The following is a 14,762-nucleotide window of genomic DNA, read 5'->3' on the forward strand; positions in this document are numbered from 1 at the left end:
ATATGCTGATAAAGCAGCTAAGTGCACCTTGACTGAGGACACAGCCAGAACTCTGTGCACCACAGAGAGCAGATACACAAACATTTCCAATAGGGGGCAAGTGATTAGAGAGACACCCTAGGCTGTCACCCAGCTCTCAAACTGAGCCCACTTCCTAAAGTAGGAGTATCTTGTGGAAGGTTTCCTTGCCTGGACCAGGATAACTTGAACCCTGGGTGAAAAGTTTAGACTGAAGGACACACACTCCAAGGGGCGAGGTGAAGGCACTTGATAGTGTGGTGTAACAACGGAGCCCTGGGGAGTGGAATGCAGTCCGACCCTGCCCAGCAGTAGAGTTCTGAGAACCAGATCTGTCTGGGCCAGAAAGGGGCTATCAGAATGCAGTCCATCCCTTCTGCTATCAATTTCCCTAGGACTGTGTTGAGCAATGGGAATGGAGGGAAGATGTAGAACAGGCATCCCATCCAGGGGAACTGAAAGGTGTCCCCTATTGAGACAGGGTTGCTGCTAGCTAGGGAACAAAAAATGGGGGCCTTCTTGATTTGTTGGTTTATGAAAAGACCCACCTGGAGGTATCCCCATGTCTCAAAGACTACTTGCAAGTACCTGTCTTACACTGACCATTCATGCCTGTCAGCAGTGTAATTCTGAGATCTGGCTATATGGATGGCTCTGACTATATGACGTTGTATCACGATTTCCCAGACCACTGCTGCCTCTGAACACAGCACTACCTCCTTGCTTGTTCAAGTAGAACACAGCTGTCATGTTGTACATTTGAACCAGCATCCTTTTGTCCTTCAGGATACCTGTGAAGGAGGTAAGGGTGAAGCACACAGCATGAAGTTTCAGAATGCTGATGTGTTGCCTGCTCTGAAGTGTTAACCAGTGGCCCTTCACAGAGAGACCCTCAAAATGAGCATCCCCCCAGGAGGCATCAGTAGTAAAGGGTAGTGTGGGGAACCTAAAAGCCAAATGTGACCCTATCAAAGAGATTACATGCCACTGTCCACCAGGGGAGAGATCTCACAACAAATCTGGGAATATAGAAGGTGTGACTGGGCAAATGCTTGGAAGGATCAAAACATCTGAGGAACCAGTTCTACAACACTCCCATGCAGAGCCTGGCATGATGCATTATGGAAGTGGTAGATGCCATAAGGCCCAATAAACACTGGATAGACTGAACAGACTGCCAGTGTTTGTGCATGAAGGTGAGTGGAGTTGCTACAATAACCATACCTCTGTCTCTGGGCAAGAAGGTTCTCGCTCTTAGGGAGTTGAAAGGGGCTCCAATGAAACGATCCTGCTGAGAAGGCTCGAGCCTAGATTCTGGCAGGTGGTCAGACAGTAGGGAGTCAGGAAGAAACAACGGGGTTGCCCATTTCATCACTTTCTCCTTCAAAATAAATTATGCACCAAAAGAAGAGATGGGATGGGCGATACCAAATTTGGAACTGTATTATGAGGCATTTCAATTGAAATATTTAATAGAGATTGGATATAGTGATAGAGTTAAATGGGTGAGGCTGGAAAATGAGATAAATAATAGAATAGGAAGAGAGGGGATTTTTTGTGGCGAGGTGCAGATGGCGTATAAGAAGGCGATTGGACCAAGGAAAATAGCTCTAGGTATCTGGAAAAGTTGGAAAAGGAAATGGTTGCCAGGCTATTCAAAATGGATGCCATTAAAATATATAAATAAGGAATTTACCGATATGGGGTGGTGGAAGAAATTACAAGAATGCGGTTTTTATTGGCTAAAAGATATGTTTGTTGAAGGAGGAACTTTAATTGCAAAAAACAATTTTTCAGTGTGGGGGTGCTGCAGAGTCAAGGTGTTGGTAAGCTGTCGTACCTGTGTTTGTAGAGCCTGATTCTGCGCAGCCAAGTTGACCAGGGTGGCATCAACATTGCCCATGTCACTGTCTGGGTGGGGGTGGATGCAATCTGTACTAGCCCAGTCCTCCCAGGAAGCAAGGATGGCAGAGAGAGACTAATCAGAGTCCAGTCCAAAGTCAGAGGTTCCAGAGAGCAGGTTGAACAAAGTCCAGTTTAGGGTCAAGTAGTTCCAGGTAGCAAGCCTAAGTCCAGGGTCAGGGTTTCCCGAAAAGCCAGTTGTTAGGTTCAGTTCAAGGCTGCAGAGGTCCAGTAACAGCAAGGTTGGTGACTCAGTAGCAAGGTATATTTGTTGCACCCACAAACTGCTGTTTCTCCTGGCTGACTTTATTGCCAAGTCTTAATACAATATGAAACCTACTTCCATTCTATCAGTGGAGAAGTCTCTTGCAGCGAGAGTAATGTACAACTTATATTGGGCCAGGAAGCCTGGAAACTCTTCACAGCTCCCCCCAAACCTCTTCGGTAAACTCACTGGGTATTTTTCTGGGGGTGCTGCAGGTGCTGCAGCGGCAGCAGAGTCAAGGTGTTGGTAAGCTGTCATACCTGTGTTTGTAGAGCCTGATTCTGCGCAGCCAAGTTGACCAGGGTGGCATCAACATTGTCCATGTCACTGTCTGGGTGGATGCAATCTGTACTAGCCCAGTCCTCCCAGGAAGCAAGGATGGCAGAGAGAGACTAATCAGAGTCCAGTCCAAAGTCAGAGGTTCCAGAGAGTAGGTTGAACAAAGTCCAGTTTAGGGTCAAGGAGTTCCAGGTAGCAAGCCCAAGTCCAGTCCAGGGTCAGGGTCAGGGTTTCCAGAAAAGCCAGTTGTTAGGTTCAGTTCAAGGCTGCAGAGGTCCGGTAACAGCAAGGCTGGTGGCTCAGTAGCAAGGTGTATTTGTTGCACCCACAAACTGCTGTTTCTCCTGGCTGACTTTATTGCCAAGTCTTAACAAGCTACACTCCCAGCGAATTCCTAGGCAGTCATCCATCTTGTCAGTTGACAGCTGACAATGAGCCATGAGTCTCACACTCATCCTACTTTTCTGCAACTCAGCTTGCCTCTGACGGCACTGCAGATGTGTGGGTAAGCTAGGAGGGCTGGGATTGGCTTCTGAAGCCTTGTTTACTGCTTCAGAGCTAGAAGGTGTTGGGGCTTGGTTTCAGCTGTAGGCTGTGACTTCTGCTCAGCCAGGTAACCTGATCTTTTGTTGCTCTCCTCCTGGCTCAGAGCCAGCTGCAGCTGGTTGTTCGATTTTTGGCTAAGGACCAGCTGCAGGTAGCTCTTTGTCTGCAGAATCTGTGCTGTCACTGAGCACAGACTGACTTACGACAGTTCTTTTGAAATATTCCTGCACTCTTTAACAAATATCTTTTGCTTATACTGGGGTGTTCTGTGCTTCATTCTAATCTCACTACTTTTGACCTAAAGAGTCCACCTGACAAGTTAATTATAGTGGAAACTCATTCTGCAGGTAGCCTACCTTGCAGGGTTGACTTTCTTAATTAATTCCCAGTAAGGTTAGAAGCTTACCCCTTGGCTTCTGACCATGTGGGTAGTTCAGGGGGCTGGTAGCAGACTACCAGACTGGGACGTGTGTGGACACACACATACCCCGGTTTTGGGAAAATTGTGCTCTGCCGGACCATACTGGGGATTTGTGACACATATGTATGCTCTCAATGGAGGGAGCCATTCCCAGGAGCTGCCTCAGCTACTGCAATGCAATTAGCTCCTGGTTGGTGTAATAATTCACAGTCTGCAGTATCTCCACCATGGGTGCATTGCTCCCCACCCCCAGTTTTTGATTTTTTTTCTCTCCAGAGTGCCTGTCAGCACTTGTAGATTCATCCCATTTCCCAGTTCCACTTCTGGTTTTCGTATTTTCTCTTTCCACGCTAATTTCCCCTGCACAGCAATTTCCTGAGCTGTTAGCAGAAGCTTCACTGATAGGCTGTGCCTTTGCTTTTCCTTTATAGCAGCTGCCAAATCTGCCAGGGTGCAATTTTCTTCCATGTTTCCCTGCACAACCATATTCTGAGCAGTTAGCAGAAGCCAGGGCAGCAGGCTAGTGCTCTGTTCTTCCCTCACTGACACTTTTTCAGCTTCAGAGTCTCCATAGCCACTGCTACATCAGTGGAGATGCAAAAATTCTACTTTGTGAGCTACTGACATTAAAGTAGTGAGCGAGCCATTTGGCTACTATTAGTTTGCTCTGGAGCCATCCTTCCTGAGCTAAGACAAAAATGTGTGAGCTGGAGGATAAAAAAACTGTGAGCTAGCTCACACTAACTCAGCTTAGAGGGAACACTGGCCATAGGTCTCCCCAAGACCACCAAATGATTTACAACTGAACTCCATATCTCTCATAGAAACTGGCTAGGAAGATGATTCTCCAATGCTGTCTCTTCCCCCTCCTTCCCTCCGAGTCTCAGCATACCAGACCACCTCACATGTCTCTTGAGAAACCTGTATAAGGGAGCCTCTTGCTCAGAGGATGAAAGAGGAGAGCGCAAAAGTTGACTTGAAACTCAGCATCAAAAAGACTAAGATCATGGCATCCGGCCCCATCACTCCTTGGCAAATAGAAGGGGAAGTCATGGAAGCAGTGACAGACTTCATGTTCCTGGGGTCCAAGATCACTGCAGACGGTGACTGCAGCCATGAAATTAAAAGACGCCTGCTCCTTGAGAGGAAAGTGAGCATAATAAAAGTAGAGACATCACCTAGAGAGCATAATAAAAGTAGAGACATCACCTAGAGAGCATAATAAAAGTAGAGACATCACCTAGAGAGCATAATAAAAGTAGAGACATCACCATGCCAACAAAAGTCTGTATGGTCAGAGCAATGGTATTCCCAGTAGTAATGTATGGCTGCAAGAGTTGGACTATAAGGAAGACTGAGCACCAAAGAACAGATTATTTTGAATTATGGTGCTGGAGAAGACTCTTGAGAGTCCCTTGGACTGCAAGGAGATCGAATCAGTCGATTCTAAAAGAAATCAACCCTGACTCTTCCCTGGAAGGCCAGATACTGAAGCAGAAGCTCAAATACTTTGGTCACCAAATGAGAAGGGAGCACTCACTGGAGAAGACCCTGATGCCGGGAAAGATTGAAGGTAAAAGAAGAAGGGAATATCAAATGATGAGATGGTTAGACAGTGTTATCGATGCAATGAACATGAAATTTAGCAAACGCTGGAGCACGATGGAAGACAGGAGGGCCTGGCGTGATGTGGTCCATGGGGTCACAAAGAGTCGGACTTGACTATGCAACTGAAAACAACATGGCACACGGGGGGGGGGGGGTCTCATCCTTCTCCTCAGTGCCATTTTTCTGACCTGAAATTGCCCCAGAAAACTGCTGTTTGCCCTAGTTGGCATAAACTAATCGGTAGATGTAATAATGAGTACCATGTTGGAAACAGGCAGTGATGAGCAATGGGAGTCTCCATGCTGGAACCTTTACACAGGCAACCTGATGGAATGTGGTCATATTCAGGACCTAGGTGGGATTTGTACAATATGCTGTTTCAACCAGATAGCCAAAGCCTCACACAGACCCAGAATTTATGGATGTAATTAGCCTATGTATCACGAAATAAAGAAGCACACCAAAAACAACCATAGTATTATAAAACATACTTATTACTTTAATTGATGTGGTAGATTTATTGTTTAATATTAGAGGCATTAATTAACACAATGCAAACATGGTATGGATTATGTGCTGCACAATTTACTCAAAGTAAGCCAGATTAAAAACACTGCAAATCATCTCAGCACTACTCATAAATCCTGCATTTCAAAATGTTCACTATAAATCTAAGCTAAGCAGGGTTGGCCCTTTCTACTATTCAGATGAGAGACCTCCAAGGAATACCAGGGTTGTGATGCAGAGGCAGGCAATGGCAAACAACCCCTGAACATCTCTTGCCTTGAAAACTCAGTAGGGTAGCCATAAATCAGCTATGACTTGATGGCAAAAAAGAAAGAAAAGTTTCAAGTTCACTTACAAAAAAATCTCACTTTTTCCAGTGAAATTCAAGAATACACACAGCTCCCTAATGCTGCCATCTTCTTAGTTCTTATTTCATATCTCAGTCCTCCTGCTTCAGTTCCCTCACCCCAAATTAATATCTAAATGACCATTCTTCCACTTACTTATATCTATCAGCCCTGGCATCTAAACCTTAAACTCTTTCTCACTAAAAGGAAATGATTTCTGAAAGTCCTACCTAGGCATTCTATCTTCCTTTATCAATACAAAACCTCTTTACCTATTTTACAATCACATTGTGCTCACACAGGGCTATGTTTTCCACAGAGTTCTTGTATCACCTGTGGAAATAAATCTGCAAAACAATATTGCAACAATAATATCATTACATTGTTTTGAAATATGCACCACCCATTAGCTCAGGCTACAGAAGGGGTTGCAGAAGCAGAAATTGATAACATGTAGTCCAAACTGAAACTAAAAAATAGTTTTTAAAAGACCAGCACTGACTTCGAAGAGCTCTTTATACTCATACTGAAAATGTTTCAACTGATTATATTTGTTGAGGCATAATTCTTGCCATAGTATCAAGCAATAAAGAAGAAGAAACACTGTGCAAAAATTAATGTAATTTGTCTGTCTGTAGCAGCAGAAAAGAGCAAGAGTCCAGTAGGATCTTAAAGACTAACAAAATAGGTGGCAGGGTATGAGCTTTCAAGAGTGAGCAGTGACTCATGAAAGGTCATACCCTGCCACATATTTTCTTAGTCTTTAAGATGCTACTGGACTCTTGCTCTTTTCTACTGGAATTTTTTAATATAAGTATCTGCTTGTGTATCATTGTTGATGTAAATTGATTTAAATTATAATGTTTGTATGTGAAATGCAACTTAGTTTGAGACTAAAGAATCTACAACAATTTCAAAAATTAATAATTTTATTGCTATATAAATTATATTAATTTTTTTGCACGGTGTTTCTTATTTTTTGGCTTACATTATACACACCCATTCCCCCATTTTGTTTGCTAACATACTATCAAGCAATGACATACACTACAAGGAAGCTTGATCAGGTACTCTTCTGCATCTTTTACCGGTGCTTTGGATTCAGGCGTAGGATTATTTCTTGTACTCTGTTGGCATGGAAGACCCACAAAGGGACAAAATGCAGGAAGACTGCCTTTAAAAAGGAAAAAAAAACCTCACTAAGATTTAATTATGTGGACTGGCTTTATAGCAATGGGATATATTACCAGTGTTAAGCTCGTATATGTTCCATAAGTAATGACATGTTTCAGCTGCACAGTAAACCAGAACTTAGAAGATTTCTTTGGAAATACTCTTTGATAGCTTAAAAATCATATACACCTGAATACACAAGTTCTGGTTCACCTTCTTCTGATTCTGAACTGTCACCCATAAAGTCTTTGGATCATACTCCCTCCCCTATGTTTCTGTCTACTTTGCTTTTTGGGTAATCCCCTGCTAAAGTATCAGCACCATCATCTCCTTATATATTTGTTTGGGAATTCAAATTTTTTTCTCCATTTGATTTTTTTAAATTTTTTGAAAACTACTGAGAAGATGGGCTTCAAGAATGACATGACAGACAGCAAATTAGCACTATGCACACCTTGTCACTGACACAATTATTTATGACTGACACAATACCAGCCGATTGGTACTGTAGTTATCTGATAAAACAGAAAAAAATGTTTCCTTGATATGAGGAGAAGATAGTACAAGCAACACAACTGCAGTGATTTCACTTCCCTAATAGACTCACTGCTGAATGTACATTATGTAAGGATGCACCTGAAAATGCAGTGGCAAATTCTACTTCACAACTGATTTCTGAATGGCATTTCTCTGCATGGAAGACTTGTATGCATGAAGAGGGTATGATAAGTGGTATTAGAATTCTCATTAGAAGGCCCTCCTTCTATTTCCAAGTACTCAGGATAGGCCACAAGTTTAAAAAAAGACATTTCACTACACCATTATTGGCATTCAGATGCAGCCAAGATGCAGCCAAGCACCATAGCAGGTTTTATCCCACCATTATAAAGATCTCATTATGGTTTAATTTCAATAACAGCTAAGATTATGTATTACCATAATCTGAGGTGTTAATTTGGCTATGTATACAAGGACTAAAAGAGTTAAGGAGAAACTGAACACATATCATTTAAGACTACAATAAACAACAGTAAAAGTCCTTTAATGCTGCTAATAGAAAGCCTTTTTCATTTGATGAAATTTTATAATTGAATTACCAAGATTTCATGGGCTAAACATCCGTGTGTTTCATCTCTGAGTCTGACATAATCCAGGGATTCTCTAACAAATGCTTTTGCTGACTTTGTGATTAGATTAGGCTTTGGGTTCTCAGACATTGGAGTAGATACACCATAAGGAGTCACTACCTGAAATGAGATCATCATCATTTTAATTATTATTTATTGAATTTAAACAAATTATCACTCACAAAAACCAAACACAAGTGGAACAACTACACGGACATATAAACATAACCAGGTTTCCACCCCCTCTCCTTCTACCTATTTTGTTTTTCCTTATTCCATGGCAGTTATACTTATACATAGCTTAGTCTTAAAATTATCTTTATAATCAAATCTTAGTGCTTTTCTCTATCCACAGGTAAAATCTTGCCCAGACATCTTTTAACTTGTTGTCTCTTCTCTGCAGTTGCAAACATCACACAGAAGTTTCTATAATGCACCACACCAGCAACCTATCAAGACCAATATCTTTTAACTTGTTGTCTCTTCTTCCTTGGAGTAATATTGTTAAATTGTCCATTTCAGCTATTTCCAATCGTTTGTAAACTATTTCTTCTTTGGTGGGTATATCTTCTTTCTTCCTCATACTTGCAAAAAGAATTCTAGATGCTGTTACAATGTGCGTAATTAATTAACAATCTAGTTTTTTACATTGTTCAGGAATTATATTTAACAAAAACACCTCTGCTTTAAGCGGTACAGTAGCTCCTAATACTTGCTGAATCATACCATGAACCCAAGTCCAATTTTTTTTTACTCTTTTCGCATCACCACCAAATATGAAAGAAAGAGCCAACCTTTTCTTTACACTTCCAGAATACGTTTGACATGTTGGGATAATATTTAGCCAATCTCTCCGGTGTCAAGTACCATCTATAAAACATCTTGTAGAAATTCTCTTTAAGAGGTGCAGCTTTAGTAAATTTTATATTAGTGTTCCACACTCTAAACCATTTATCTATATTGATATTGTAACCTACGTTTTGTGCCCAAGAAATCATAGAAACCTTTACCATCTCGTCTTGCATCTTGAAATCTAAGACGACCATATACAGTTTTTTTATAAGTTTGTCTTCTGTATTTACTAAACTTTTATCTAGCTCCGTCTGTTTTTCATAGAAACCCTTCTGTCTATCTTTGGCATATCTGGATTCTAATTGAATTCTTTCCCACCAATTTAAAGTCACCTCTTGTTTTTGCAGCACTTCCTGAGATTTTAACTCGTGTTTACTGTCTAGTAATTCTTTGTATCTTCCCATTAAGTTTTTTGTAATTAAATTAGGGTTAATGAATGCTTCTAGAGGGGCTATCCATTTTGGGGTTTTTATATAAAATAATCTTTTTATTTCTTCCCATGTTTTCAATAGGGCACCTCTTAACGCATGTTGTTTAAAGTAACTATGAGCACTTTGCTTATTGTACCACAAAAAGGCATGCCAGCCCAAAAGTAAATTATGGCTGTCTAATTCCAAAAGTCTTGAGTTTTGTAAAGTAATTCACTCTCTGATCCAAGTCAAGGATGTTGCTTGATAATATAAACGCCAATCCAGAAGAGCAAAACCGCCTCGATCTTTCCTGTCCTGTAGCACCTTTAGTTTGATTCTAGGTCTTTTCTATTGCCAGATAAATTCTTGATCCAGTTTTTCTAAATCCCTGAAATAGTTTTGGTTTTTAAGTATAAGTATTGTTTGGAAAAGAAATAACACTCTTGGTAAAACGTTCATTTTTAACACTGCAATCCTTCCCAAAAGCAAGAGTTGCATATCCTTCCATCTTTCCAAATCCCTTTTAATTTCAGAAAGAAGTTTTAAATAATTATCTTGTACTAGCACCCTACATCTGTTTATAATAATTGCTCCTAGATATTTTATCTTCTTCTGAATTTCAAAACCAGATATCTCCTGCAATTGTAAGTTTTGCTGTTGGGTGCAGTTCTTTGTCATTAGCTTTGTTTTCCTGGAATTAATTGTTAATCCTGCTAGCTGTCCATATTCATGTAGTGAATTTAACAAATATGTCATAGATTGTAGCAGTTCTTGCAATAGAAATACTAAATCATCAGCGAAAGCTTATATTTTAAATTCTTCACCTTTTATTTTCAATCCTTTGATTTGAGTGTCATATCTTATTGTTTCACACAGACTTTCCAAAGTAAAAATAAAGAGGAGTGGAGATAAGGGGCAACCTTGGTGGGTTCCTTTATGTATCTCAATATTTTGCGTTAAATCCCCATTTATTACAATTCTGGCTTGTTGTTTATTGTATATGACTTTAACCATCGTATTGAAGTTCTCTCCACACTGTGATACTGTTAATTGCTCTAACATAAAATCTCAATTGATATTATCGAATGCTTTCTCAGCATCTAGAAATACCAGTGCCAACTGTTTTCCTGGGTGAACTTCATAGTATTCAAGCACATTCAAGATAACTCTTATGTTGTTTCTTAGTTTTTAATTTCCTTCACATCTGTATCTTGTTTGGGAAAGAGAGTAATTAGGGCCTCATTCCAAGAATCAGGTATTTTTTTCTTATGAATGATACTTTGGGGTGTATGTTTAAATGGGAGTATTAATTGTTCTTCAAAAATTCGCTAAAACTCCGCTGGTATTCCATCTGCGGTGGCTCAAGTGGTTAAGACGCTGAATTGCAGGCTGTGAAAGGTCGGTAGTTTAGCAGTTCGAGACCCAGGTGCCACATGACGGAGTGAGCTCGGTCTCTAGTTCCAGCTCCTGCCAACCTAGCAGTTCGAAAGCAAGAAATTGCAAGTAGATAAATAGGTACCACTTCAGTGGGAAGGTAACAGCGTTCTGTGCACCTTGGTGTTTAGTCATGCCGGCCACATGACCACGGAAACGTCTTCGGACAGCGCCGGCTCTTCGGCTTTGAAACGGAGATGAGCACCGCAACCCTAGAGTCGGATTCGACTGGCTTTCGAGCAAGGGAAGCTTTACCTTTACTATTCCATCTGGACCCAGAGTTTTTTTGTTTCTTTTGTTTTTTAATTGCCTCTGATATTTCTAAAACCGAGATTGGATCATTAACTATTTTTCTTTGGGTTTCTGAAATTTTGAAAATATTTTTATTATTTTTGATAAATTATTTAATTTTTTCTTGATTACCGTCTTATTTTTCATATAGATTTTCATAGAATCTTTCTATAATTTTTTTCTTCTCCCTGGTCATTTCTCAAAATTTTTGTGTGTCTTTTCTCCTTTTTTTATCTTAATCTATACACCAGCCACCTCGACGGTTTGTTTGTGTTTTCAAAAAAAATTGTTTTGCAAACATATATATATATTTGTGATTTCCTGGGTCAGGAGACAGTTCATTTGATGTTGTAGGGTTTTAATTCTTATCCTAAACTGTTCCAAAGACACTTGTCTTTTCTACTTGTCCTCCTGCTCCTTAATTTGCTTTTCAATCTGCACAAATTTTCTATTATTTTGTTTTTTCACCCCTGCATTTTGACGGATAAATATTCCCCTTGTATATGCCTTAAAAGTATCCCATATGATGTCCATACTAATATCTGCCTGTACATTTTGTCTTTTTTGGTTTGCATTACAAATTTTTCATTTTTTAAAAGCCATGTATTCATCGGCCATCTAAATCTTTTTTGGGAATAAAATGTGAAATCCATTTTATTAATATATTTGGTCCTCCATACATCTATCAAGTTCAGTTCTTCAGTCATCTTTAAAAAGGCATTGGGTAGTTCATTTCCCTGTTTATATTTCCCTACTTGTTTTTTCCTATCCACGGTCTTTTCAAACACTGCGTTGTAGTCCCCTATAACACATAGCTCTTAAAAGTTATGTTTCACTATAATGTTCCTCAATGCTTCAAATAATTTTTCTTGATCCTGATTTGGAGCATATATATTAGCAATCAACATACTTTTAGCTTGTCTTTGGATTTGAACTAATAAAATTCTTCCATTGTCCAAATCATAGATCCTTTCTGGATGTAAAGAGTCTTTAACATAGGTTGCCAGACCCTTTTTCTTTTTCTGCTTATCAGCTGAAATAACAATTTTGCTGAGCTTTTTGTTTTCCAGATTTTTTTGCTCTGATTGCTTAATATGTGTCTCTTGCAAACAAACGATATCTGGCTTCAACTTAATTATTTGATGAAAAAATTATCTTCATTTTTTAGGTCCATTAAGGCCATTTACATTTATTGAAATTAATTTTAATTTACTGCTCTCTATCATTCACTTCTTTCTGGCTCTCGGTTATATTTCTCTGTTGGAATCTCATAAGAACTTGCAATTGAATAGTTTTCACTTTGAACGTTTCTTTGTTATTACTTTTTATTATACTTGATGCGCCTATTTCCTGATGTTCTTCTTCTTCAGTCTCAGATATGTCATCATCATGCAATTTTAATTTTTCTCCATATTTTTTGAGAAAATCCTCCATCTTAAAGATTGAATTAATTTTTCTGTCTTTTGCCATTATATATGAAAAAGACCCCTTCTGGCATTAGCCATCTATAGGAAATATCATTTTTCTTTAAACACTTCACCAGGTTTGTATATTTTTGTCTTTTCTTCCTCACCCTCCAAGGGACATTCTTTAAAATTCTAATTTCTATCTCTTGAGAACATAAATGTTTTTCGTTTACAACTTTTAAAATCTTTTCACGCAAATGCTTTTTATAAAATTTGACATGGACCTCTCTGGATTATTATTATTATTATTATTTTTGCGTAAACCAAATTCATCCTAAATGCCTTCTCAATCTCATCAAATACCTCTTTCATATTTTCTAGTTCAATAAACTCTGCTAATATTTGTGCCATATCTTTTTTGAGATCTTTGTCTTTCTTTTCAGGAAAATTTTGGAACCTTAGCATGTAGGCTGCTTTCTCTGTTTTCATTTTTATCAACAGATCTTCTAACTCATCATGCCTTCTATTTAAACGTCGTATTTGTTGATCCGTATCTTCAGATTTGTTTTTCTACTTTTTTCATAGAGGTCATTAAACCAGCAATTTCTTTTTGATTTTCCTGAGCCAGTTTTTTAAATTTCTTCCGTTTGCACTGTAAATTGCTGTGTAAGGTTGTCTAGCTTCATTTGAATCAGTTCTAATGCTTTATCCACTACTGAGGGCAAAGCTGTTTCAACAGCTATATTTACTGCTGTAGGTAAAGCTGAAGATAAACCTGTTTTCATCACTTGGTTTACTGCTGTAGATACAGCCTCTTGAATTTGGCTTTGCAAATCCTTTAAATTTACCTGGACCAAGGTCGGTTGGCCTGGTGAAGACCCAGAATTTATAAGGAAAACAAAAATTGAAATTCAGGAATTTTTCAAGAGTAATCTACAACCAGAATTTATAAGGAAAACAAAAATTGAAATTCAAGAATTTTTCAAGAGTAATCTACAACCAGAAATTTCAATAAACATGGTCTGGGACCTGTTCAAAGTATACATAAGAGGTTGGTGTATAAATCAATATGACCAGGATTTATGTCTGGAAGAATAGAAGGTGTAATCTTTTTTCTCCAAATTTCTTGTTCTCCAGGCATGTTCTCCAGGCATGTTCTTCTACTATTTGTAAAAAAAGTTTCGAGAGTGTTTTGCCTGATTTATTTTTACCCTGTGTTTTTCTGTCATTTTGGACTCAAAGACTGCATTGAAGTCTCCTATTATACATACTTCTTCCATTGTCAAATTATCTAGTACATTTTTCAGTTCTTTAAAAAAAATTCTTGATTTTGATTAGGAGCATATATATTAATAACTATCATTTCCCCCCCTCTCTCATTATTTTAACTGCCACAATCCTTCCGTCATCTGAGAAAAAAATACAGCAAATAGAAAACTTTTGTAACACAAAATACCTACAAAAAATTCGATGAAAATCAGAAGAAACTTTTAAATGAAAGCATATCACCATGTGAAATTATCAAAGTGATTAAAAGACAAAAGAAGAAGACATCACCAGGACCTGATGGTTTGCCAGCTGAAATATACCAAATATTTGGGGAAGAGATCTTTGCACCGTTTAAAGATAAAATATTGGCAGAATTTGAAAGAAAAATATTATAAGAAAATACCAAGGTGGGTCTCCCCACTTGAAGCCTTTATTAAACCAACCCTGTTGACCAAGGACAAGATAGAAACATATGAGTATTTACTGGATAAAAAAAGATAATATTAAAAAATTGGACTCATTGTACTCAGCAGGTACACATTTGACATGGTTGGAATCTACTCAACTAAAATCCATATAATAGTAAAGATAAAACTATAGGATTCTATACAGGAAATAATGAACTAGATAAGATATGGCCGTCATCCAGTGACAAACTAATACAAAGAGTATATAATTTTTTACTAGAAAGATATATGCAAGATGAGATGGTTAATAATAATAAAACTAAAATCCATATAATAGTAAAGATAAAACTATAGGATTCTATACAGGAAATAATGAACTAGATAAGATATGGCCGTCATCCAGTGACAAACTAATACAAAGAGTATATAATTTATTACTAGAAAGATATATGCAAGGCGAGATGGTTAATAATAATAATAATAATAATAATAATAATACA

The 14,762-nt window shown here is 38.5% G+C and overlaps 1 protein-coding gene across 1 annotated transcript in view; it reads right to left on the reverse strand.

The window, feature by feature from the left end:
• Nucleotides 1–6,977: 6,977 nt before the first annotated feature.
• The window catches only part of HSD17B3 (hydroxysteroid (17-beta) dehydrogenase 3), a 47,738-nt gene continuing 39,953 nt past the window's right edge, over nt 6,978–14,762 (reverse strand). The window contains exons 11-12 of the mRNA XM_015412664.1: nt 8,164–8,313; nt 6,978–7,067 (exon numbers count right to left, since the gene is read on the reverse strand). Coding sequence (XP_015268150.1) covers nt 6,978–7,067; nt 8,164–8,313 — 240 coding nt within the window. The remainder of the gene's footprint in view (nt 7,068–8,163; nt 8,314–14,762) is intronic.

The sequence above is a fragment of the Gekko japonicus genome, unplaced genomic scaffold (genome assembly GCF_001447785.1).
Source record: "Gekko japonicus isolate JY-2015 unplaced genomic scaffold, Gekko_japonicus_V1.1 scaffold355, whole genome shotgun sequence".
NCBI lineage: Eukaryota > Metazoa > Chordata > Lepidosauria > Squamata > Gekkonidae > Gekko > Gekko japonicus.